This window comes from Lygodium microphyllum, chromosome 3, assembly GCF_053477565.2.
Source record: "Lygodium microphyllum isolate KBCC chromosome 3, Lygodium_microphyllum_v1.1.10, whole genome shotgun sequence".
NCBI lineage: Eukaryota > Viridiplantae > Streptophyta > Polypodiopsida > Schizaeales > Lygodiaceae > Lygodium > Lygodium microphyllum.
This window is the reverse complement of record NC_141137.1, coordinates 154,823,991-154,835,967: the sequence shown is the minus strand read 5'-3', so window position 1 is coordinate 154,835,967 and position 11,977 is coordinate 154,823,991. Positions and strand designations below refer to the sequence as shown.

The 11,977-nt window shown below is 41.4% G+C and overlaps 1 protein-coding gene across 2 annotated transcripts in view; it reads left to right on the top strand.

The window, feature by feature from the left end:
- Nucleotides 1-1,352: 1,352 nt before the first annotated feature.
- The window catches only part of LOC148039064 (Nucleic acid-binding, OB-fold-like protein), a 105,778-nt gene continuing 95,153 nt past the window's right edge, over nucleotides 1,353-11,977 (top strand). Inside the window, exon 1 of one of the 2 annotated variants that reach the window (XM_087674951.1) lies at nucleotides 1,353-1,896. In XM_087674951.1, coding sequence (XP_087531077.1) covers nucleotides 1,606-1,896 — 291 coding nt within the window. In that variant the 5' untranslated portion in view covers nucleotides 1,353-1,605. The remainder of the gene's footprint in view (nucleotides 1,897-11,977) is intronic. The other variant, XM_087674952.1, reaches the window with a different exon arrangement.

Genomic DNA, 11,977 nt, shown 5'->3' with positions numbered 1-11,977 from the left:
TGTCTTTTTGTTGAAGGGCATGTGCCCCTCAATTTGGATGGTCTTAGGGGACACCTCTCCTTCATTTTTCTCTTTATCTTTCTCCCAAATCTTTACTAAATCTTTGATTTTGTCTCTTTAAAGGGGGGATTGCAAATATATCGAGCTTGAAAAAGTAGGCTACTCTTATCTAATCCTTTTTTTTTTCACTTTCCAACTATCATGAATGGATGAGCAATTGGTAAAGATAGTGATAAGAAGAGAGAGAAGGACATTGATATCAAATTGAAAAGTAAAGAATTGTCTACACTCTAAGGACAAGCAATTGCCTCAATTGCAAAGAGTGCCACTTGTGCATCCCACAAAGAGAAACTTACAACAACCAAAGTGGGAGAATACCTTAACCAAGAGCAACAATCAGCATTGGTTAATAAGTCAAAGCACTTGGAAGAGATAGGATGAAACACCAACAAAGAAGGCAGTAGAGTGTACGAGCGCTCTTGGTGTCTCAAGCAGCATAGTACATATGTCTACACCCATTGGACCCCATACCTTTGAAAGTCCTATTACTAAATCACCAGCTCAAGAGGAACTTTGGGGAAAGACCTTACGAACATAGTAATGTAATGTGAAGCCTAAACAATTCACATATCAAGATGTTGAACTTAGTCTCATTGCAACCCTAGCCTCCACTAGGGTCATTGTACCATTAGGAACCTTACTCAAAGGAAGTCCAATCTTTTAAAAGACATTCAAAATTCGGATTGGAAAAATTGAAGTAGTTGAAGCAATAACAAAAGAGGCTCAATACGAGAGCAAACTATTGCCAACTCCAACCCTTGGAGTCTTTGAGTATGAACACATTAAGGAAGGTAACCAATCATCATACCATTCTTCTCGTGCAAAAGTTAGGTAACTCCATTAGATGAGGAATCATTGATACAAGAGCGAGGGTTAGCATTGTCAATCAAGATGCTATTAAGGCTTTAGGGAAACCCCCCAATAGAACAAGTTTATTTCAACTTGGGCTGGGTTCATACGGAGGTGGCAGCACTGCAAACCATGACCAACCTTCTACCTCCTTTGTGTGAACAATAAAGCCAAAGGCACCATGTGCTACAAGAAGGTAAAGAGAGGTTTTTTCTTAGTGCCAAGGCTCTTCCAAGAGTGAGGGGTGAGTAGAAAGAGGGTAGGCCCGACGGAAAAAGAAGGGAAGTCTCAACCATTTGGGAGATGCCACATCAAAAGCCCTTTGATATATCTTTGCCACCACTCATCTAAACCCAGCCTTGATTATCACTTATAAATACAAAGTCTGCCAATGTAGCCCTTAAGAGGCCATGGGCAGTGTTAGCTTAAACCTTGGTTGGTTGGTTGGTTTTTCATCAACACTCGCTGATCTTCATATGATTAGGAATGAGTCACCACGTCGGCAAACGCAGCATATTTTATCCATCGGCTGCGCCATCCTCTCTCTCTCTCTCTCTCTCTCTCTCTCTCTCTCTCTCTCTGTGTCTGTTCTATGGCCATCCTTCGCTTTCCATGGGTTAGCTGAGGGCCTCTCTGACAGAGGAGCGGTGACAATTTCATCTCATCTCACTACAATTATAATGATATAAAGCAGCCATGTCTTTGCAATCCCACGCCTATTCCTTGTTCTCCCACACCAGCAGCGAGGCAGGAATATCAGCAAACAGGCCGTTGCAGCTGAGGAGGAAAACCCACTTGCAGCTTCAGCTCTCTCCTTCGGCTGTGGCTTCAAAGTGCCGTCGTAGCAGCAGCAGTAAGAGGAGATGGAGTGTAGTGGCCAGTACCAACAAGGACGAGAGCAAAGAAGTGAACTTGGATGCTATCGATTTGATGGCGCTCGAATTTGGGCGACGCTTGGGAGAATCCAAGGATAAGACTTTATCAAAGGTTTCTCTCTGTGTGTGTCCCTGAGAGAGAGAGAGAGAGAGAGAGAGAGAGAGAGAGAGAGAGAGAGAGAGATGTGTTTGCGTCTTTAATAGGCCAGAATGGCCTACGAGACAAAGAAATAAACATATCTGAACATGTGGTCTCGACTCAAGAACAGTGAAAATAAAAACAACTAATTATGCTGATGCTTACAATCCTAAGGACTGCAAGCATAGGCTGATATCATGTACAAAATGATCAATGAGACTCTCTAAAAATGCTGTACTCTCCTCAGGGAAAAAGAGTAAAGATGCCTATGAGACCCAAACTTTACATACATAACCTTCATCAGGTTATACAAAATGGAAAATGAAATGAGATCCAAAACATTGGATACATGCCCAGGAATGATACCTTCGTCAAGTGGTATGAAAAGGAAAATAACAATAATACGAAGCCCTTCCCATGACTGCAAATAGAGCAGATTTGACTTGAGAACTTGTCAGCTGCATGCCTTTTGAATCTGCAAGTGCAGGTCTGACTGTTGAGCATATATGAGATTGATACCCAAACACTATGGTGGCAAGCTCGATTATCGACCGCATCCACACTTGTCTGCAACATGGAATACGAAGATACATTTCAAGGACATCTAGATGCAGCCCTAAGGTAGGAGTATAGAATCTTGTAAGAGAAAAAATCAGCACCTTGATCTAGAGCATGATGAAGTAGACTCATTTCTCCATGAAGATTTTCTTCAAAGGGCATAAGGATTGGGCTTTCATCAAAGAGATACAACCAATACATGACAAGTTACCATATGGAATCTACTTAAGTCTCCTCAATTCCCACATTTAGAACTTGATACATATATTTTTTGCTTACAAGGTAGGCCAACTCATTGATAAATTACAAAGTTGGGCAATTTATAAATCCCAATTTTTAATGACTAAAAAGACCATGTATAGCTATTTTAATGAATAGAGCCTTGTTCAAGTACTCATAGTCTAGAGATTATTTTTGACAAGCTTTTAGCTTATTTTCTAAAATTTTGATTTATGTCCATTTATTACATTTAAAAAAAGAGAAAGAAAAAAAGAAAATAGAAAAGCATGCTATACATTCATAGCACCTAGGGTAATCCCCTACCGCACTCCCCTACATCACAATCTCAAGGCACGTCAAGGGTAGGATATCTTGGGCATACTCGGATGACTTGTCATCTTGGGATTAAAACAGTACCATAACTTCGCACTAACTAGGTCCTCAAGTATGGGACAACATTCTAAGTCTACGTGGTGAATAACCTAAGTTGTACGTGAGGTTTTGTAAGACCAAATGTGAGGTACGATGACTCTTCTCACTAATAGAGCTATCAAAGATAAAGCTTGTGCATCTCTAGAATCCCATCTCTTTTGGTGAGGTGTAACAACGATGGAAGTAGCAATAGGCTGTCGTTCGCCTCTCCCTTGCATAGAAGGAGGTGTGATAGGAGCAATTGTTGCAAGTTGAACTTCATCACTTTGACATAATCCCATATATTCTTAGCCACAAGGAGGTTGCCAATCATGAAACTCTAGAGGGAGTAATTCATATCATCCAAATTTTCCTCATTGGTGAGGATGCCAAGAATATCATAGTTATTCCCTACCATAGAAGAAAAAAAATTCAATGGAAGCTGGAACCAAAACTTCCAGCACAGAAGAGGTGTAAATAACCAAAATCCTCTTCGGGATCCCAATGCAACGAGAGCACTTGCTATACTGAAATTGTCAAGAGCTGAATCACTATTATGTATCTAAATAATGGCTATGAATGCCTCGATTTCCATGCCCAAACTGATTAGAGCAGCAATTTAATGCAATATCACCACCTGTAGTGTGCCACTAATGGCATAAGAGCGAAAAGCCATAAATTTCTTTGCATAAAATTTGAGAAATTCAGAATTACTTACAGCTAGTGACCAATGCTGGCAATAAATCTCGAGATTTCATCATCAATGGGCGTCTATTTTAGTAAAAGTCCTGATTTTTTGATGAAAATTTTAAGAAATTTTAAAATTGGGCAAGTTAGTTGAAAACCCCCAAATTTCTTTGCACAGTGTGTGAGAAATTGAAAATATATTTGAAATTTAAGATGAGACCTGCAAGATGGACAAGAAATTGCACAAATGTTCAAAAATCTCTAAATTTTAAAATTAGGGTTTTTGTACTTTTAGGGTTTTAAGGATATCTACACAAGTGAAAATGGGAGAGACGGGCAAGATGGACCAGAAATCGCACAAACTTTTGAAATCCCCTAAATTCAAAAATCAGGGTTTTTACATTCTTTTCCAAATCTATAAAAACGGTAGGCAAGGTTGAGAAAATGGCAAGCAAGGTTGAGAAAATGGAAGGCTCGAGAGAGGTTGCATGTGTGTAGTTGTGTGCGAGATTGCATATTAGACTGCGTGCATGGTTGCGCGTAGGCTGAAATAGCAGTAGATTCTTCTTGTACAGAAATAACAACAGCTCCTCCCTTCTAAATAGTGTAAAATATTACACGGCGCAGTGAACAGAATCTGAGAAAGAGATAGAGAGTACACAACAGATAAGAGGAGAATCAGTAAATTCTTTAACTCCAAACAACTGATACAAAGATGGCTCTGTCCACCCGTGCGCTTCCACTGTGTGAAGCTTAGATGGCGATCTAGACAGAATATAGGTGAAGAGCTTAAGGCTAGCTGGAATAACAACTCTGACTGGGTGAAAGATGAGTGTAAGATGGCTGCGAAGGGGTTTAGCTTTTATAGCCCGCGAAGGTTGTTAGGTCGGCCTGCTGACCGACCTACCACTAGTCGGCCAGGGAATATTCCAGGGAATATTCCCTTTACCATCGGGCCGGGGGCGCTGCCCCCGGACCCCACAATAGGGGCCCCTTTTAACTCTCTTACACCGCAACTCGATGCAATGCGCCTCGAGTTGCTACCAGCTTAACCACTCCGTCTGAGAAAATGGAAGGCCCGAGAGAGGTTGCATGTGTGTAGTTGTGTGCGAGATTGCATATTAGACTGCGTGCGTGGTTGCGCGTAGGCTGAAATAGCAGTAGATGCTTCTTGTACAGAAATAACAACAGCTCCTCCCTTCTAAATAGTAATGTCTCTTGCTTCCTCGATTGAGTGGACTTTGCACAAATGGCAACAGTTGAACGGTGGCAAGATGGATCCATGTGTCTAGCTTTTATACGACTGTTGGACATGGAGAGAGAGAGAGAGAGAGAGAGAGAGAGAGAGAGAGAGAGAGAGAGATGATTGGGTCACTTGGAAGGCTTTAATCTTTGATTCAGTTGCATGTGTTCAAGGTCATATTCATCTGCTCCCTCGGGAGGATTTAGTTCCTTGGCATATGGCAATCTCCTTTGCTTCATTGCTATGGCTTTGTATTTTTTCTACATGATGGCCTAGAGTTGTCTTGTATCTTGTAATCTTGAATCCTATACATTTTTTGTAACTAACACAATTATCTATTACGAGAGAGAGAGAGAGAGAGAGAGAGAGAGAGAGAGAGAGAGAGAGGATTAGGTTTACGAAAAAAGAAAGAGAGAGGATTAGGGCACTCTTTGTCTCTCATAACTGGTTTCTATATGATGGCCTAGAGCCACTCCAAACTTTGTAATCTTATGATCTTGTACTTTTTTTCTTAATTAAAATAACAACCCATTACCAAAAAAACACACACACACACACACACAGAAGACAACAGTCCCACACTTAAAAGATGCAAGTACTAGAATGATATGATTAAAGTACAATAGGTGTAAAGTAAGTTAGACTTATCTCTAACTCAATTGGAGTTAACTTAACTCTAGAATTAGTGACACAGCTTATTAACCTAGTTTGTGTCCACACCATACACTAAGACATTGGACACTGCTCATAATTGACCAATTGTAATAAATTGTATGTTTGGAAAGAGCTTTTGGAGATGTTACTTTTGACTATGAATAATGTGTGTTCTTGGAGAATGATGTTACATGTTGACATGGCATTGCATGTACCAATATGGTAAACTTGCATAGCTATCGCTTGAAACCCGGGTTTCACGCACAAACCATCTATATAGGGATCCAATATCATTACATTCAGGAGAAGATAGTGGATGGTGGCATAGTAGCTAGAAGTTCTGGAAACAACAAGGTAGAAAACAAGTTTTTCCTATGGTATCAATTTTTAGAAAACGGCAAAAAAACGTTTCTTACACATATATTAAAAGGTATGGTTGATAGGGCTTGTATATATGAAATATTCAGAAAAATAGGCATATTTATTCATTATGTACATGATCAATGATCAGATACTATAATATAAACCTAGAAAGAATGTCAATTTATCTCTTCAACAATATAGGGCTTGTCATTTCTCAATCATGTTAAAATTTATAATGTGGTTAAAAGGAAAGCAATCGTGTTATTATTTACAATGATCAAGAAAACAATATCTAAGAGGAAAGTCATAAGTATTAAAGGCCAAGTTAAATCATAGACATGTTGCATATCTAATAAAAGTGATAAACATGAATACATCCAATAAAAGTGTTAAACAAGACCCATGGACCTTGCCAAAATGTTCATTGCATAAATGAAAAGTACTAGAAAGTCATTCTTAGATGCTAGAGAATATATCATGCCTCATCTTTCACATCCTCCTCAATCTTCTTATGTTCATTCATACTACAAGGAGTGTGTAAATGCGCTAAACAATGCAGTATGCTCAATAATTATAATATTAATTTTTTTTCAAGACTTAATATTTTTAGAAACAGAGGGAATAAATACTTAAAGCTAAATAATACAGTTCATAGCTATGGAAATATAAAAGTAATGGAGATAAGATTGAGGATTGAATATGGACACCACTTCAAATGAATTTATTTATGCTAAATCCAAGTTTTTTAGGGAAGAGCTCAGTCACAATCGACTAGAGAGTGAGAAGTGGTTCTCACTCTGACAAGATTATAAAAGATGTACATATACACATACATCACTTACTGTGTATGCACTATCTACTGTGTATTTCATGGTTTCGTAATGCTAAATCCGATATGTAATATTCTATTTTGACCATGATTTGGATTGTGCGTATTTTTAAGTTTCCAATTTTATAAGTAGTTTTGTTGATGATAAATTCAATGCACAATCATGCACATGTCAGTGATCAGTTGTACATGGGCCAATGCGCTATATCTTTACTATATATTGTGGTTTTGCAACACTATATCCGATATGTGATATTCCATTTTATCCATGACTTATTTTTCGTGAAATTTTGAGTTTCCAATGTTTCACATAGTTTGGTTGATAACACATTTAATATGCAGTTGCTCTTCTTCTAGGAGCAAACTAACCAATTGAAGAAAGGTAAGTGGCTGCGGAGAAATTCTCATGGTAAGATTTAAGGCCATGTGAAAGGCCAAATAAGAGAGCTGTAAGGAATTCAAAGTAGTAGAGATCATGTGTGCATCAGAAAATACTCATCTACATTCATTAACTACTCATGCAAGTCCTGAATTTTGTTAAGATGATCTTGCATGGCATCACCTTCATCCATCTTCACATTCTCAAGCTTTTTTTTAAAGAGAGAGATGTGTGTCTCACTTTTTCCAGCAAACATATGCTCAAGTGTGAGCCATGCTTCTCGTGAAAAAGCTGCAGACCGTATATGTGGGATTATAGACTGTTGAACTGCCAATGCAATCAGTGACAATGCTTGAGCATCCCGTATGTCTCAAGCCTTTTGCGCTACTGATCTTTGGGGAAGTAGCTGAGCTGGAGTGAGCCTTTGACCATGTCCTTTTGTGGGACGTGTTGCAAGAGCCACAACTCCAGGATGGACTTCTTCATCACTAACATAATCCCAAAGATTTTTTGCAATTAACACATTCTTTATCATGAAAGACCATAGAGAAGATTATTGCTGTCCAATCTATCCTCCTTGGATACATATGTGAATACATTGTGTCCTTGATTGGCTATGGGAAATGTCATTGTTTCAAAGAACACAAAAGCCAGAGCCAAAGCTGGAACAACTTGGAAATCTGGAAATTTCCAGAATTAACAGCATGCACCATGCTGTAATTATCAAATTTGTGTCACACTTGATTAGAATTGTCCAATGTACATGCTGTCCAGTGTACAAATAGTGCTTAGCAACACAACCAATGTAAAAGCCCCAAAATTTTACTGTCCAAAATGCACAATTTCAGTCTATTTAACTTGTAGTACATGTGCCAATGTTTGCTCAATATGCAAAAGGCCCAAATTTTTTGGCCCGCTTCCCAAGAAATTTTTGCAGTAAGTGTGTCCAAGACACGTCCAGGAGAAGAAGCAAACTACCTGGGCAAAAGCCCTTTACTATAATTCAGATTGTAAAATAAAAAAGAATAAATGCCTTCTTTATCTCTAATGTTGGCTGCCTCAGGCTTGGTGGAGCTCTGATACAGTTGTGGAGCTAGTGGAGGGACAACTAGAGGCAAGGATCTAGAGGAGATGAGTTGGTTATATAGATGGTAGGCTTGCAGTGGAGTTGGCGCAGGTATTTGCTGCAATGCGGCTGACAGATCAAGAGGCAGGGGAGTTGTTGAGAAACCCTTCACCCTTTACCCGCAGTTTGCGTTTTTGCGTTTAGGGTTTGCAGCTCCAAAAAGGAGTGCCACCCTAGACTGACTGTGCCTATTTATAGGCTACTCTCTCACTCATTCTTTATGGCTGATTCATTCAATCTGTTACCTCTTCTCTCTAGCCTCTTCACTGCCCTCACACCCCTTCAGGAGAACATTGCGGTTTGTGGTTCATGGCTGTTTTCATCATCTTCCTTGTGCTACGGCACCCTTGTTCCCTTGTATCACATTCATTCCATGATTCAGAACTTCATCATTCCATTCATCAGAGTTTCTCCTCTCTTTTCTTCTCTTCTCCATGTTTGCCGAGTTCACTCCGTGTTCCTTCCCGCAAACCCTACTGTCTTGCTAGTACGTCATCTTTTGACATGGTATTAGAGCTGGATTTGCTCAAATAGCGGCAAAGATCCTCCACTCCAGTGACGGCAAAGACCGGTGGCGGGTTCGGCATCTACTTCTCTTCGTTTTCCACTGCATCAAAATCTTGTTTTTGTAGGTTTCAGGTGTTTTCATGTTGCTACCCACACTCCTTTCGTGCAGGACATCGCAGTCTCAGCTGTCCCTTGTTGTCATCTACAGTTTGGTGCCTGTTTCCAGATTTCCACCCGCAATTTGCAGCTGTTTGCAGTAGAGCGACTATTGCTAATCACTCTTCATTCAGAAAACAATCTTGTTTTTGCAGATTTCAGGTATTTCATCTTGCTGCCCACTTCGGGGACGCGGAGGACATCGTGGTCCAAGCTGGCCATTGCTGTCTACAATAATTTGGCCTGTTTCCAGCCTATCACATGCTGTTCGGAGTTGATTTTAACATGCTGACTGCTACTGTTGGTTTTTTCTGCGTTTTTAGTCTTTCTCTCTCCTCACCTGCGTTTTTATTCTTTCTTTCTTCTCATCTGCGTTTTTCTATTGGTTGTAAGCTCTTATTACTGGTAGTATCCTCCTTTCACTGGCAACTCACTTCCTGCCCTTCCACTGCCCTCTCACGCCTTGCAGCGGACATTGCAGTTCGTGCTTCACATTGTCCTCACACCCCTTGAGGCGGACATTGCGGTTCGTGGTTCGTGGCTGACCTCTTCCACCTCTTTCTTCTTCAGCAAGGCACATTGGTATCCACGGCTTCTTTACCAATAGATGACTAGACTACTGGGTGCTTCTATTGTGGCATCACCGGACACACCACCGATGCTTGCCGACTCGACCTTTACTCCCCACCCCCCCCAAAGTATATGCGTCTTCCACCAGGCACTCCTTGTGGCACCTCTCCTTTCTGGGCCATAGAGATCGTTCTGCATCAGCTATCAGAGTACTATGCTCAAGGCAATAAGACACATCCGATGCGCACTAAGTCCTTTTGAGCACATGGAGGATCGATCGGCGCTACGATCTCCTAGAGATCGTCACAATGCCGACGGCAGTCTTCTCCCACCTATTTTCGGGTACAGTGGCTACCACGGCCCGCAGTTCTGCAGTCTGCCCATCGAGAGACAGTGATTGTTTGATACCGTCTCCTCATCAGTCCGCTCCTTTGAGAGACAGTGGCTACTCAACTCCTTCGTCTTCTTCGGCTTTCGAGTTCGCTCCATTGAGAAGTAGCGATTGTTGCCCACTCATTGCTCATCAGTTTGAGCCCTACCCTTCACCCTTGTCTATGCAGGTTCGAGAGGCCACCTCTGGGAGTTTTTCACTATCCCAGATACCTTCTTTGGCACGACTGACGGCACTTCCTTCATCCTTAGACATTTCGGAGTTCGTAATCTAGGAGTTTTTGGATTTCCTATCTACTTTAGAGGTGGATTCAGAGGGGGACTGATCTTTCTTTGGCCTCTGAGGGGGCATCTATATCTATTGCGACTTCAGAGGGGGCTCATATTCCTCTAGTTTCACAGGGGGTCCCCACCTACTGCTCAGTCCTTCACACACCTTGGCGAAGGCCTTTTACCTTTTTCTTCTACCCTTGGATGGGATGGCTTCTTTCTAGCGGTCATCTCACCTATTGATATCCAGGATCTTGAGGATCTACCTAGATTGGGGCCTTGGAGGTTCAGTCGTGACTTGGTGGCCTTGGAGGCCTTTATATTTCTTCTTGCATGGATGCGCAGAGCTAGTGGCTTCTCTCTCGAGGTTGAGTTTCGAGTTCTCCAGTTCACTCTATCTACTATTCTTTACTATAGGTTACCTTTCAAGTGAAAATCTTGGATCTTAGGGATCCTCTACATCTTTTTCCTTCTCTTCTTCTTCCCTTGGCCACTTGGTCAGCGCATGGAGCCAACTCTTGAGATCGAGTACGGGCATATCCTTATGGTTCTCGGCACCACACAAAGTCCGATATTCCTCCTATGCATTGCATGTTTTCATCATCTTTGTACTAGGACGCAAGTGAACAATTTTCCCACGAGGAACACTGTCCAAGTGGCACTTGCTGTATGAGCATTCTTCAGCATGTAGCGTTCCATCTCCACCTCACTCTTCTCTTCTTCCTCTTTTTGGGCGTGAGAGGGGGTGTTGAGAAACCCTTCACCCTTCACCCGCAGTTTGCATTTTTGCGTTTAGGGTTTGCAGCCCCAAAAAGGGGGCGCCACCCTAGACTTACTGTGCTTATTTATAGGCCACTCTCTCACTCATTCCTTACGGCTAATTCATTCAGTCCGTCACCTCTTCTCACGAGCCTCTTCACTACCCTCACACCCCTTCAGGAGGACATTGCGGTTTGTGGTTCATGGCTGTCTTCATCATCTTCCTTGTGCTACAACACCCTTGTTCCCTTGTATCACATTCGCTCCATGATTCAGAACTTCATCATTCGATTCATTAGAGTTTCTTCTTTCTTCTCTTCTCTTCTCCATGTTTGCCGAGTTCACTCGGTGTTCCTCCTCGCAAACCCTACTAATGTGAGGCATGGAGATGGAAGCTCTTAGCTGAGAGTACATAATTGACTGTAGAGAGTAAGAGAGAGTGAAGACACAGCACGACTTCCAATGCATTTACCAAGAGTGTAATGAAAGTACAAAGTACAACTCTTAAACCTTAGGCTTGTTTAATGTGCGTTTACACTCGAAAGGTGTAAAATATGATAAGTGACTGAACTGTGTAACATAAGCACATAAAATAGAAGATAATGTAGCTGGGGGAAAAAACCTCTCATAAGGAGAGTAAAAAGTGCCCAAGTGTCCTACTGCAGATCGCCGAAACTCCTCTGTGAGCATAGGCGTGAGTCAAACCCAACATGGTGGGCTTGTGGCACTTGATTGCGGCTTGGGACTATTGCATTAGTGCTGAAATTGCTCTCAACAGTGAATTACAGCAAGCATGTCTTCACATGGTGATATGGGATCAAGTGGAGAGGATGTATCACTCCTTGGTTAGTCATGCAGTGAAGGGGGAAATGCAATGACCGATGTTAGGTACGGTTCTCAGCATGGACAATAAGCTGAAAATGTGGTAGATGA